At 44.7% G+C, this 13,338-nt stretch overlaps 1 protein-coding gene across 2 annotated transcripts in view; it reads left to right on the top strand.

Moving 5' to 3' along the window:
- PARP6 (poly(ADP-ribose) polymerase family member 6) overlaps nt 1–13,338 on the top strand; it is a 100,704-nt gene that overhangs the window by 77,746 nt on the left and 9,620 nt on the right. For both annotated transcript variants that reach the window (XM_088446359.1, XM_088446351.1), the window contains exon 21: nt 6,146–6,209. In XM_088446359.1, coding sequence (XP_088302485.1) covers nt 6,146–6,209 — 64 coding nt within the window. The remainder of the gene's footprint in view (nt 1–6,145; nt 6,210–13,338) is intronic.

Raw genomic sequence — 13,338 nt, 5'->3', positions numbered from 1 at the left:
CCCTAAACACACAAGGCTTATATTGGCCACTCTCAGGTGGAAACCCTAACAAGCCTGTTACCAGGCTGCGAGAACCAAAACCTGGAGTGGCCGTGGGTGGAGCCCTCCCTCTCCTCTCACCCACAACCCCCAGGTCCCAAACCGGCTTTTCAAAAAGGCGAAACTCAAGCCTGCTACACTGCAGACTTTCTCCTGGGGATTTTAAAACACATAAGACAGGAATCTGGGATAAATGTCCCTGTCACAGACCACTTTACCAGTGATCCTATCACATATCCCCCCCCTTTGTTTCGACCTATGGGGCGGAACAACTGAAGCCCCCAAACAATGAACGCGTGACAACGCGTCTGCTTTAGACAACAGGCCCCCTGGCCTGTGTTCCACTGAAAATGTAAAAGTTTGTAACGCCAAGAACCATCTCGTAATTCTCGCATTACTGTCCTTATTTTCGGACATCCACTTCAAAGGGGCATGGTCAGTGATCAATTTGAACTTTCTACCAACCAAGTAGTACCTGAGAGCCTCTAACGCCCACTTTATGGCCAACGCCTCCTTCTCCACTGTGGCATCGGGTAGGCATCGAATTTTGAAACACTGTTCAACTTTCGGAAGTCATTGCAGAAACGCACACTCCCGTCGGGCTTTGGAATCAACCCAATGGGACTTGACCATTCACTATGTGATTCTTCAATAACCCCTAACTCTAGCATATTTTTAATTTCTTTCGACACCGATTCTCTTTGTGCTACTGGTAACCTATAGGGCTTTAGATTTACTGGAGGGGCTCGGTCGGCCGACAGTACCGTTCTATCTTTCCAGGGCTTTAACAGATTTTTATGGTATATCTGTTCCGGCTTTCTTTTCCCCGGCTGGTAAACTTTGTAATTGACCTGTCCCACTCTTTCTAAGATTTCAAAGGGGCCTTGCCATTTAGCCAAAAGTTTATTTTCCACAGTGGGAACCAACGCTAACACTCTGTCCCCAGGAGCAAGGCTGCGTAACCGAGCATTGCGGATGTATACCCTCTGCTGTGCCTGTTGAGCCCATTCCAGGTGCTCTCTCACTATCGGCACCTCTATAATAGGCAATGGAACTAGTGGACCCTTAAAATGTGGTCTGGGAGCATGATACTGACACTCAGGGCAGGATGCGCAGAAGTCAGATACCTCTTTATGAAGCCTGGGCCAGAAAAACCTCTGCATTATTCGCTCAGTGGTTTTCTCTACCCCTAGATGGCCTGCCATTATATGACCATGGGCCAGATCCAACACTGTTCTTCTGTAGGCTTTGGGAACTATTAGTTGTTCCACAATATCTTCCCCCTTCTTAGTCACCTGATATAACAAATCCTGACACATTACCATGTGGGGATAGGACAAAGGACTATCAGGGTCTACGGGTTTACCATCAACTACTTTTACATTCTCCCTGGCTTTTACCAAAGTAGGGTCATTCAACTGCTCCACGGCAAAGACCTCTCTTCTGACCTCTAAATCAGGCAGACGATCCACTGGCCCAACAACATTTCCCACCTCAATGGGAGGCACATCAGTTGGCGGGCCATCGTCACGCTCCGCATTCTCTAGTTCGCCAATTATAGTAGAAAAAGGGAATAACTCTGACTCAGAAGAAACTCCCTCCTCCACTACATCGACAACCTTCTCAAATGGATCGGGGTTGTTCACTTGTGGAACAAAGCGGCTTTCCCACAACTTCCAGAAGTGAGCAAAGTCTCTCCCCAATATTGCATCGTACATCAGACCATGCACCAAACCCACAGAAACTATAGCAGAACCAGATGGTGTCTCGATGTTCACCTCGGCAGTAACATAATATCGAGTATCCCCATGTATGCAGGTCACACCAACAGTTTTCCTGTAGCCATTTTGAGGACAGATGGACGAGGTCATGCATCTGTGAATGTGGAGGCTTGTCCATATGGAACTCCCAGCGGTGGACCCGTTGGGCACGAACGAAGGTGGTGACTCCCAAGCGAGTTAGGATCTCCTGTTTTAGTTTTTTATAGTCCTTGGCATCAGCCAGGCATAAGTCGAAATAGGCCTTTTGTGGCTCCCCAGACAAAAAAGGTGCCACCAGACTTGCCCACTGCTCCTTGGGCCAACTCTCCCTTTCGGCCGTTCTTTCAAATGCGGCGTGATAGGCCTCCACATCATCGCCCGAAGTCATCTTTTGGAGGAAGTGACTGGCTTGCACGGAGTGAGTGGTGGTGGGAGGACCAGTATTAACATCTCTGGGCCGGGCGACCAGGTGCTGTATCACCTCTTTATGGCCTGGCTGTTTTCTGCGATGGCGACCTGTTGTTGCCTCTGGGCTGTCTCCAGGGCCAACAGTTGCACCCTGGTGGATTCCTGCTGAGCCCTGGTAGATTCCTGCTGAAGTTTGTTCGTCTCCTGCTGAGCTGCTGTAGCTTGGAGCAAGGCCTTAATAATGTCCTCCATTTTGTCCTGGGGTGTAGGTTGGAAGCTGAACCTTGCCTCTCTGAGCATTGGCTGACGCCTCCTCTATGGGACTCCAAGGACACAGTGTTATTTCCACACTCACAAATTGGGTGTCTGTCCCTTTAAGTTTTAAACGGAAAGTTTTCCTCTCGCTGCAACTTCAGTGTGTGTGGGTGCCCACATTCTCCACCATATTGTGACACAGTCAGATTAGGAGGTCCCTCTCCTGGGTAGGGGACTCCTTCCTTACACACACACACAGCAGCAGGGAAGCAGCACACCAGTCTGAATGCGAGTACAAGCTGGTCGGCGCCAGTCTTTATTGTACAATGTCAGAAATAACACAAAGAAAACATAAACATAAATCCTAGCCCTGTCGGGGCTCTAACTTCACAAGTGGTTCCCTCACTACCAGAACCTGGCAGGGCCTAATGCCCTCACCAGCAACAAAGGCACAGCACAACGCTCACAGTTAGGTCTTCAAGTGTCTCTGAGCAAACTCCCTGTCTGCTCTCCCAGGTGAGACGCTCAGCCCTAAACACACAAGGCTTATATTGGCCACTCTCAGGTGGAAACCCTAACAAGCCTGTTACCAGGCTGCGAGAACCAAAACCTGGAGTGGCCGTGGGTGGAGCCCTCCCTCTTCTCTCACCCACAACCCCCAGGTCCCAAACCGGCTTTTCAAAAAGCCGAAACTCAAGCCTGCTACACTGCAGACTTTCTCCTGGGGATTTTAAAACACATAAGACAGGAATCTGGGATAAATGTCCCTGTCACAGACCACTTTACCAGTGATCCTATCACAATATATATATATATATATATTTTTTAACCTATCTCCGCTCACCTCCCCCCGTCCCCGACTTACCTGCTCGCGCATCAGCCTCAGGCTCCGTCTGCTATGCTGTCATGTGATCTCCCAGCAAAACAGTACTGTTTAGGAAAAAAAAAAAAAAGACGTTTTTTTTTTTTTCAAAACTTTATTGTGCTCTGCTGGGGAGAACACATGACAGCATAGCAGACAGAGCCAGAGGAGAGTCAAGAGCGATGGAGGAAGATGCCGGGGGACCTGCCCAGCTGAAAGCAGGTAAGTGTTACCTACTATACGCCACCTCACAGTGGCTTATGGTAACACCATCAAATTCCGAAAATACATCATTTTCGGAATTTGATGAATACCATAATTTCCATATCCCCATACTAATGTATGGGGAGTGTGGAAATTAACGCAGGGGGACTTAGCAAGGAGATATCAGTGGTATCTCCTGTGTTAAGTCTCTACATGAATACTAACGTTGATTAAGGAAAATGTCCTTAAAAACTTTATTTTAGTGTTGATGAATAGGCCCCATAGTGGGGATAGAGAGAATGTACATCTAGGGAGGCATTCCCTGGTTTATGGGTAGGCAAAAAGCTTTTTACTCCAGGTGAAACATAAGGTGAATGAGAATGGCGCTAACTTTGATGGCCACCGAAAGTGTAAGAGATAAATAAGAATAATAATATAAAACCACTTCTCTTTTTTAATCAGGTTGATGTTATGTGCTCTTTCAAGGCAGCAGAGCGATAGTAAGCTTCATTGGGCAAAACTTTACAGATGTTCATGAGTGAGCCAGCTTGGGCATTCAGTTCCACTCTCCACCGGTCTGTTAATACCAAGCAGTGGCAGATTTTACCTAGGGGCTGCAGGACTGCAGCCTCCCCAGTAAAATCCACCACCTGCAGGCACTGCCTAGGCTAGCAGCAGTGGTAGTGACTTCTCATTGGAATCACTACCCTGCTGATCACAGCCAGACAGGCAGTCCCAGGGGCAGGTGTTTTCTCCCCCTGGGACTGCCAGTCCGGACTGCAATAGCAGAGAGATGGCTTCCCATGGGAAGCCACTCCCCTGCTATAACGGCAGCCAATCTGACTCAAAAGAGCTGTAGCTAATGTAGCCCCTAAAAGCCAGCCTGTCTGCTAGCCTAGCAGCAGCTCTGGGCTTAAGCCACGCCCCCTAATTTAGGCCATGCCCCCACGACTGCTGGACGTAAGCCCCGCTTCCCCGTGACATCAGCTGTCAATTACCGGGATGGCAAGGGAGGAGAGGGAGGTAGTGCAATGCAGACCCCCCCTTCCCCCGGCCAGACAGGTAGGGAACCACCGCTGATACCAAGTGTCTGTTAATGTCGACAGTGAACATGTCAATATTCACAATGTCGACATGGACACTGTGAGTGTTGACAGTCACAATTTCAACTTGACAGGGTTAGGATTAGGCTGCGGTTAGGGTTGGGTTAGGACTCTAACAGTATAAAAATGTTATGTTGACCTGACGACTGTCGACATGGTCATGTTGACAATGACCATATCGACATTGTGCATGTCGACATGGTCATATAATGTCCATGTAATCATTCTGAATGTCGGCATTTTGCAGCGCACTCTTTAGATGTGCCAGAAACCCTGCCTTGTCCTCATACTTATAATGGGGTACATCTTATACTTTCCTGTTCTGTTTTTTGTAGGAATGCTCATTTCAAATGAAATATGCAGACCCCTTTAGTGACTAATAATATAGACAGTCCTGTTGTCTCCTCATAATATGATTCATTTAACCACTTGCCTGGCGTGGTCGCATCAGATGCAACCAGAAACGCCCTATGGGCAGCTGCTGGAAGACTATCTTCTCCTCTTCACCCATGACTCCTACCCCAGTCTTTGCCAATAAATGCTGGACACAGTGATCAGCCAGCCTGGGACGTATAATTGAAGGAGACAGTCTGCTCTTGTGTCTATCTAGCGACTGCTCTCCCTGCAGCCACCAATGTAATGTGCTGAAAAAGCTGCTCTGCTCCTGTGTATGCACTGTAACTGAGTGGCAGTGGTGGGGGATCGCTGCTACCAGCAGTGATTGGCACACTCTGGTGGAGGAGCCAGTGGTGTAGAGGGGTCAGGCGTAATGTAAATGTTGCGCTGGATCGCTTAAAGGATCGCATAACCAGGCTACAGAAATACAAGCTTGGTGCAGCCATGGCTCCCCACATTTCTGTCCGACCACACTGATGGGTCTGCTATGCTTGGGGCCCCAACAGCCAGGGCTTACTGCAACCCTGCCTCCCCACAGTCGCTCCCTCCTCCCAGGCAGTGGTGATGGGCGATCCTCAGGAATGCTTAATTAAGGAGATGTTTTAGATTTTAAAAGTTTTATACAGTTTTTTTTTTTTTAACTAAGATTTTACTTTATTTAGTATTTTATTAATAAATCTGCACAAGTGGTTAAACCTAATACTTGTGAGATGTGTCTCATTAGAATATGTCACTGCTTTTCTGATCTAGTGGGTCCCATGATGCCGCTAATGATTTGAGGAGGAGATTATCTCTATTACTGGGGCTCACTGCGTTTCAAGACTTTTTCACCAGTGAGCTTCCCATTCTTCCACGGGAACAACACCTGTGTAGCCTGCATAACACTGTAGGAATGTTTAATACTATATAAAGCTGAAATAATAATATGCAGTACAATTACCTTACTGAGATGTCCTGATGAAGAACTTGTACTGCCCTTGGTTCCATCTTCAGTCTGGCTAATCCCTACTGCTTATTCAGTGCTCTCTAGGCATGCACTCATTAATACTTCCCAATTTATTTTCACACTCTTTGTTCTTTCTCTACTTAATTACCTCCTTCTCTTCCTTCTTTATTAGACTCGATGTCTCCAGTCCCGTTTTTTGCAGAGTCGGAATCTCAACTGCATTGCACTGTGTGAAGGTAACTCACTCCCTGTATCAAGCCTTGGAGAGAGCCCAAAGCAACCAATCAGCTTCTAGCTGTTATTTCAAAGACTGTGCTAGATAAATGACTGTTAGAAGCTGGTTAGTTGCTTTGGACAGCTTCTCCACATTATCTCTCTCCAAAGCTTGATATATCTCTCCCTAAATGGGTTATGGCCCAAATTTACAATTTCAACTTAAGGGTAGAGAAAAATATAAGAGGCATGAAATTGTATCTCAAATATATCAGAGTATGTAAATTTGTGTTCTTTACTGACTACATAAATAACACTTAGTAACTGTGAATTTATATGACACAGCCCAGGCATCTTTGTGCATCTTTGGTTTTTTCAGCATGCCAAATAATACAGAAAGTAGGTGTAATTTTTCTAAGCGCATGATCTATATCTGTGAACAGGATGAAATGGTAGTGCAGGCAGCAGGTAGAATGAGATCCAAAAGTTCACAGGATCTGCTGTCGGCACTGGTTGCAGGGAAAATGGCTGCTTACAAAAAGAATTAATCTTGTGCTAAAAAGAAAAACCTGTTGATACTATGATAGTAATATCGAGTACCTATAGCTGCCAAAGCACCAACCACGTGGAGAATGCCAAACTCCACACATAAAAACTAAAAACCAGAAAACATGTGAGGTGCTAAATGGCGCTCAAAAATACAAGATATGAACACTCCAAATACTAGCAGTTTATTAAGAAATAAAGTAGAATCACAAATATGTAACTCCCGGGAGTATAAAATATATATTAGCAATAATATGCATAAATAAGAAAGAATAGAAATAAATGAAAAAAAAATATATTAAAAATTACAACAGTCAAATCTAAAAATGCACAAATAACAATGTAGGTAATAAATGTATTCATAAGTAGAAAAAATAAATAAAAAATAAATGAGAAAGGCACAGTAATAAAAGTCTCTAGCATCAATCAGCAAACATAGGGCCTGATTCAGAGCCGGACGCTCTGACCAGAGCGCTCGCTCTGAATCAGGGCCCTCCTCCATGAAAATGGAGCGTCCTCCTGGACGCTCGTATAGCTGTGGGTCACTGGTCTACTACATATTGGGTGAGTCTGCAGCTCCCCATTAAGATACATTTGGCAGCTCGAGCTCACTGTAGCTCCCGTTTTTCGCTGTTCATCTACAGCCAGAGATTCAGCTGGAGTTTGAAACTTACCTACTCTTATTTGTGAGTATCCCTTATTTTCATCAAGTGGGCATTAGTTCAGAGACTTTGATACAGTGTGTCTTTACACCATACAATATGGAATGATTACCAAAGGCATTTCTTAAGAACTATGTTTCCTGATTGATGCTAGAGACTTTTATTACTGTGCCTTTTTCATTTATTTTTTATTTATTATTTCTACTTATGAATACATTTATTCCCTACATTGTTATTTGTGTATTTTTAGATTTGACTGTTTTATTTTTTTCATTTATTTCTATTTTTCTTATTTATGCATATTATTGCTAATATATATTTTATACTCCTGTGAGTTACATATTTGTGATTCTACTTTATTTATTAATAAACTGCTAGTATTTGGAGTGTTCATATCTTGTATTTTTGAGCGCCATTTAGCACCTCACATGTTTTCTGGTTTTTAAAATGGCTGCTTAACCACTTAACAGAAAAATATTTTATTCCAAAAATTCCTCAGTAATTGTCACTTTTTTATTAATTAGGTAAATAAAATATATGTAAAAGCTTGTTTACAAATATTTTTTTGCAAATAAATATGCCTAGGGCATGTATAGAAACCCTGTATCATGATCCAATTCCCATGACCATTTTCCAATTAACCCCAGGAAATCCCTCTGTAGCAATTTAGCCCCCGTAGTATTTATCCCCTCCTCCCTTCTAGTGTTGATGCCCCCTGCAACATTATCCATCCCACACTTTTTGTCTATTCCCATCACCACTGCAGCATTAACTGCTTACTCCATACCAGTGGCAGTAGAACCACCTGGTCCCCTGTGGCATTACATTCCATGGTAATAGATTCCCTAGTGGCATTACCTTCCACTTCTCAGTGTCCATAGGTCCCCATTCTAGCATTATACAAGCCACCCTCCCAGTGGCTTTTTATTTCTCCACCCCCACAATGGCAAAAATTCATAAGTGTCATTACCCCTCCCCTAGTGGCTATATGTTTCCTTCACTGGCACTTACCCCTTCTCCTCATGCAGAGCCCTTCAGAGTGGGTCTAGATGGGAACGTTCATCAATCCCCCGGCTGATATCAGCGCTCAGAGTGCATAGATCAGAAGAATAGTTCCCATATTATAGCTTAGTGGTGGACCAGCAGAGGAATTAGTGCTGTACATGTAGAATCCCTCCCCGACACACACCACTCGCACATGCGCAGTGCGACCCGGACTCATGCCCAGACTTAAAGCATTGTTCTCTTGCATGCGGCATTGACATTACGTGCACCTCTGAATCATGCCCAGTATCAGGTCCAGAGGCTTATTTACATTCTTTGGGCTGAATTCAATAAGCTGCGACTTAAATGCTTAAAGCGGATTAAATTGTCAACCTGAAGTCTTTTCTATTCAATTAAAAATTCAAATTAAGTTAATGTGGCAGTCAATACTATAGGTCAGAGGTTCCCAAACGCAGTCCTCAAGACACCCCAACAGTTCAGATTTTAAAGATATCCATAGTTGAGCACAGGTGGTTAAATGAAATTGACTGAGATACTAATTAAGTCACCTGTGATTAAGCATGGATATCCTTAAAACCTGGACTGTTAAACTGGCCACACATCTAAAGATTATATGTTCAACCAGCCAACTAGTTGATTGGTTGGAATGAAAATCTGGTAAGGTATGGGAGTAACTGATGATCAGCAATTTGCTCCTAAATGTCAGAAAACAGATGAAAATGGTCGTCAGACAAGTTTGTTAAATGTTTGATCTAAACAATTTGTTCAAACAACAGTTTTTGTCCATTTTCCGGCGTTTGGGAGCAAATTGCTGATTGTCATTTGCTTTCATACCCAGGGCCGGTTCTACCGTTATGCATGGTACGCAGCTGAGTAGGGCGCCACATAGTGGAGGGCGCCTCAGCTGCATACCATGCGGGCCGCGGGCAGACTGTGTCTCTGTGACACAGCTGCACCGCATTTGTGGAGCACTGACCGGACCGGCGCTGGCAGCTGTGTGTTTGTTTTGATTAGCAGCCAGTGAGAGGCTGTTAGACTCTCATCGGCTGCTGCGCCCACTGCCAGAGCCATCTTCCGGCTCCCGCAGTGGGTAATGGGAGAGACCTCATGACGTCTCTCCCATAATGCAAAGCGGCCCGGGAGGACGGACAGAGGAGCTGATAGCGGTGGTGGGACCAGGAGCAGGAGCGGGGTTTCAGGTAAGTGTTTTTTTTTTTTTTTAATTACGTGTGTCTCTACTGGGGGTGGGGGCACTACAAGGGGGGGATACTACTGGGGGCACTACAAGGGGGGATTACTACTGGGGCACTACAAGGGGGGATTACTACTGGGGGCACTACAAGGGGGGATTATTACTGGGGGCACTACAAGGGGGGGACTACTACTGGGGGAACTACAAGGGGGGACTACTACTAGGGGGCACTACAAGGGGATTACTAGTGGGGGAACTACAAGGGGGATTACTACTGGGGGCACTGCAAGGGGGGATTATTACTCGGGGCACTACAAAGGGAGGACTACTACTGGGGACACTACAAGGGGGACTACTACTGGGGGCACTACAAGGGAGGATTACTACTGGGTGCACTACAAGGGGGGGCTACTACTGGGGGCACTGCATAGGGGGGAACTTCCACTGGGGGCACAACAATGGGGGGACTACTACTAGGGGCACTACAAGGGGGGGACCACTACTGGGGGCACTATATAAAGGGCTATACTGGGGGTACTGTATAGGGGGGGACTACAACTGGGGCCACTTTTTAAAGGGCACTGCATAAGGGGTACCACTATTTGGGGCACTGCATGGGGGGACTGCTACTGGGGGCACTATATAAGGGGATTATTACAGGGGGCACAAGGGGCACTGCACAGGGGGGACCACTACCGGGGGCACTGTAAAAGGGGCACTGCATAGGGGGGCGCCAAAAAATATACTCGCTTACCAAAAAATTTGGGCTAGGGCCGGCCCTGTTTATACCGTACCAGATTTTCATTCCAACCAATCAACTAGTTGGATGGTTGGACAGAAAATCTTTAGATGTGTGGCCAGCTTTAGGGTGCCTTAAGGTCCAAGTTTAGGAACCTCTGCTATAGGTGGTAACGTGGCTTATAGTTTGCAGGCCATGAGTAGGTACAAAATCTGGCAAATTGTTATTTTACAGTAAAAATGTCAGGATTTGTTGCAGAACCTCTTGTGCACTGCCTCCCCCAACATAAAATAGTGCACTTTAAGGGGTAAATTTACTAACGTGAAAGTTTTAAGAAATGGAGATGTTACCCATAGCAACCAATCAGATTCTAGCTATTATCTTTTAGAAGGTGCTAGTTAAATGTTAAGTAGAATCTGATTGGTTGCTACGGGCAACACCTCCACTTCTAAAAACTCTCACTTTAGTAAATTTACCCCTAAGACTTTAGCCAATAATTACATAATTTTTTAGGTAATTATCTGAATCCGCTCAAAAAAGTGTTGAATTATGTGGGGCATGTATATTGGAGTCAGCAGCAGTTTAAGAGAGGAGAGGGTCCATTTTCCTGGTGAATTCTGTCTGTAATGCCGGCCGACACGAGACTCCATAGAAGTAAGTATAATTATATGGGTACACCCTGCACCCATTATATACACGGCAATGATAGACATGGAATATTAGGTTTTGAAATTGCAGTTGGAGGTGTTTTTTTCCCAATATACTTGAAACATGCTTAATAGCAATTAAAAATCACATTACAGATTTTTTGTATGTAACCCAAAATAATCCAGAGGCTTTAATTTGGTGAAAACCCCTTGATATCTATATTTCCACTGGTAAAAGGTAAAAATTAGCCATTTGACACATTTTTGGAGGGGCACTGAAGTTCCCTTCTCTAGGCACTGGATCGCCGATTGCTGCAGGGCACACTCAGAGCAGGCTGATGTATAATCATCAGTCTCTCCGAGCAGGGGCGCAACTAGGTATATGGTGGCCCCATAGCAAAAGTTTGAAAGGGGCTCCCCAATGGTGAAAAATGTATATAACACATGTAACTTTGACAAGGAAGATGGACTCTGGACCCCATAGCAGCTGCACGCCTTGCACCTATTGTAGTTACACCCAGTGCTATTTTTCAGCAGGAACTCTCATTAAGTATGACATAATGTCCTGGGCCAAAATGTATTATCCATAAGATAAGTTTTATTTTAATGTCCCTTTTGAGTGGCTTCTTTTCTAAACACTATATATAATATATATATATTTATATAATATAATATTGTTTTTCTATAGCTCCAGTCCCAGTAGCTCCACCCACAGTTCCTGAACCTATTTTTCCAGAAAAATAGCCCTGGTTACGCCCATGTCTCTGAGTGCTGCTTGCTGCTCAGAAGGGACTGATCTATCCCCTCTGACCTGCCTCACACGTGCTTCATTGCACCCTGTTCTGCATATATGGGGGGAGAGCACTGTAGGGGAGGGAGGTGATCTATAGTCATTGGGGTGGAGGAGTCCTCATCAACTAGAGATTTATGGCCACTCGGGTGTCGGAGGTGTTATACTATGGGGAAATAAAATCTACATGAATATGCCACAGGGATGGGGGGATAATGTCATAACATTATAGGGGAAGGAGGATGCTATGGGGGGATCAATTGTTACAGGGATTATTTAAAAATGAACTAAAAAATGCTAAAGGATTGGACGGAATAATAGTGCTTCTAAACACACCTACAGGGTGGCGCCAGACCCCACTGGGGGTAATTTTGCAAAAGATATTATTACATATGCTTTAAATAGGTATTATTTACCTCAGTAATTTATTAGAAAAGTTTACAATTTCTGTGACCGTTTTGAAAACCATTCACTTGTTAAGTGCTTACGAACCTCAAATAAATGTTGTGGGTTTAGGGTGAGTTCCCCACCTTTTCATGAACTTCCCCAAGATAGCACCATGTAGAATTACCACGCGACATTGCACCTTGATGACAATAGCCCATGAAGTACGCAGTAATGTAACCCACAACGGCTTCTTCAGTCTTACAGCTTCTATCCCATCCTTTGTGAAGGTTTGAGAGAGAGAACAGACTTTTACAGTAGAAAACGATTTTGAATGCTACCATTACCATTCTAGATATAAATTTTTTTTAGAATGCCACTTATACAGTTCTGTCCAGACGGTATTATTTCCCCGCTGTTCAACATCTTGCCAATTATTAAAAAACAAACTAACAAAAAAAGATTGCTTTGAAACGGCCACATAGGTTTTTACCTGTCCGTTGTCTCCAGAGTCCTGCTCTGCAGACAACGGACAGGTAAGTATAAATACAATATGGGTGCAGGGTGTGCGATGTGGACCCCCTGGACCTAGGGGCCCGTGTGCACCGCACACCCTGAACCCATTATAGATACGCCCCTGAGCGGGAGTCAGTATGCAGATTGAGGTGCACGGAAATATGCATTTGGAAGAATACTGTAACTAAACTGCCACACCACACACAGTAGTGACACAGACCCATTTCCCCCATCCTCCCTCGACTTTATTAATGTCAAATTACAATATTTTGGGAACCTTGGTTTAATAAGAGTGTGGGTCTAAGACTGGGTACACACTGTACAATATATATTCAGTACAGACGACTAACTATATATCGTTCAGTGCATCTGCAGCTGTGTACACATGATATACCTGTGAATGACTTCGTTCATAAATACACTATGTAGACAAAAGTAATTGGGCACTGACAGCAAATAGATCAGCAAGACTTTATTGACGTCTGTAGGTCCACCACGTGCAGTGATTACTGCAGACACCCTTCTTGGCAAACTCTCAACTAGTTCCTGCACAACAGCAGGCGGTATGAGTTGCCATTCCATCTTATGTACAGTGACCAACTGTGACACTGAAGAAGGTCAAGTCGGCCTAGAACACACCCATCACTCCAATTCGTCCCAGAGGTTCTCAG

This window comes from Taudactylus pleione, unplaced genomic scaffold, assembly GCF_031769625.1.
Source record: "Taudactylus pleione unplaced genomic scaffold, aTauple2 ptg000019l, whole genome shotgun sequence".
Lineage (NCBI taxonomy): Eukaryota > Metazoa > Chordata > Amphibia > Anura > Myobatrachidae > Taudactylus > Taudactylus pleione.
The sequence above is the reverse complement of the archived record's forward strand: the minus strand, read 5'-3'. Positions and strand labels throughout refer to the sequence as shown.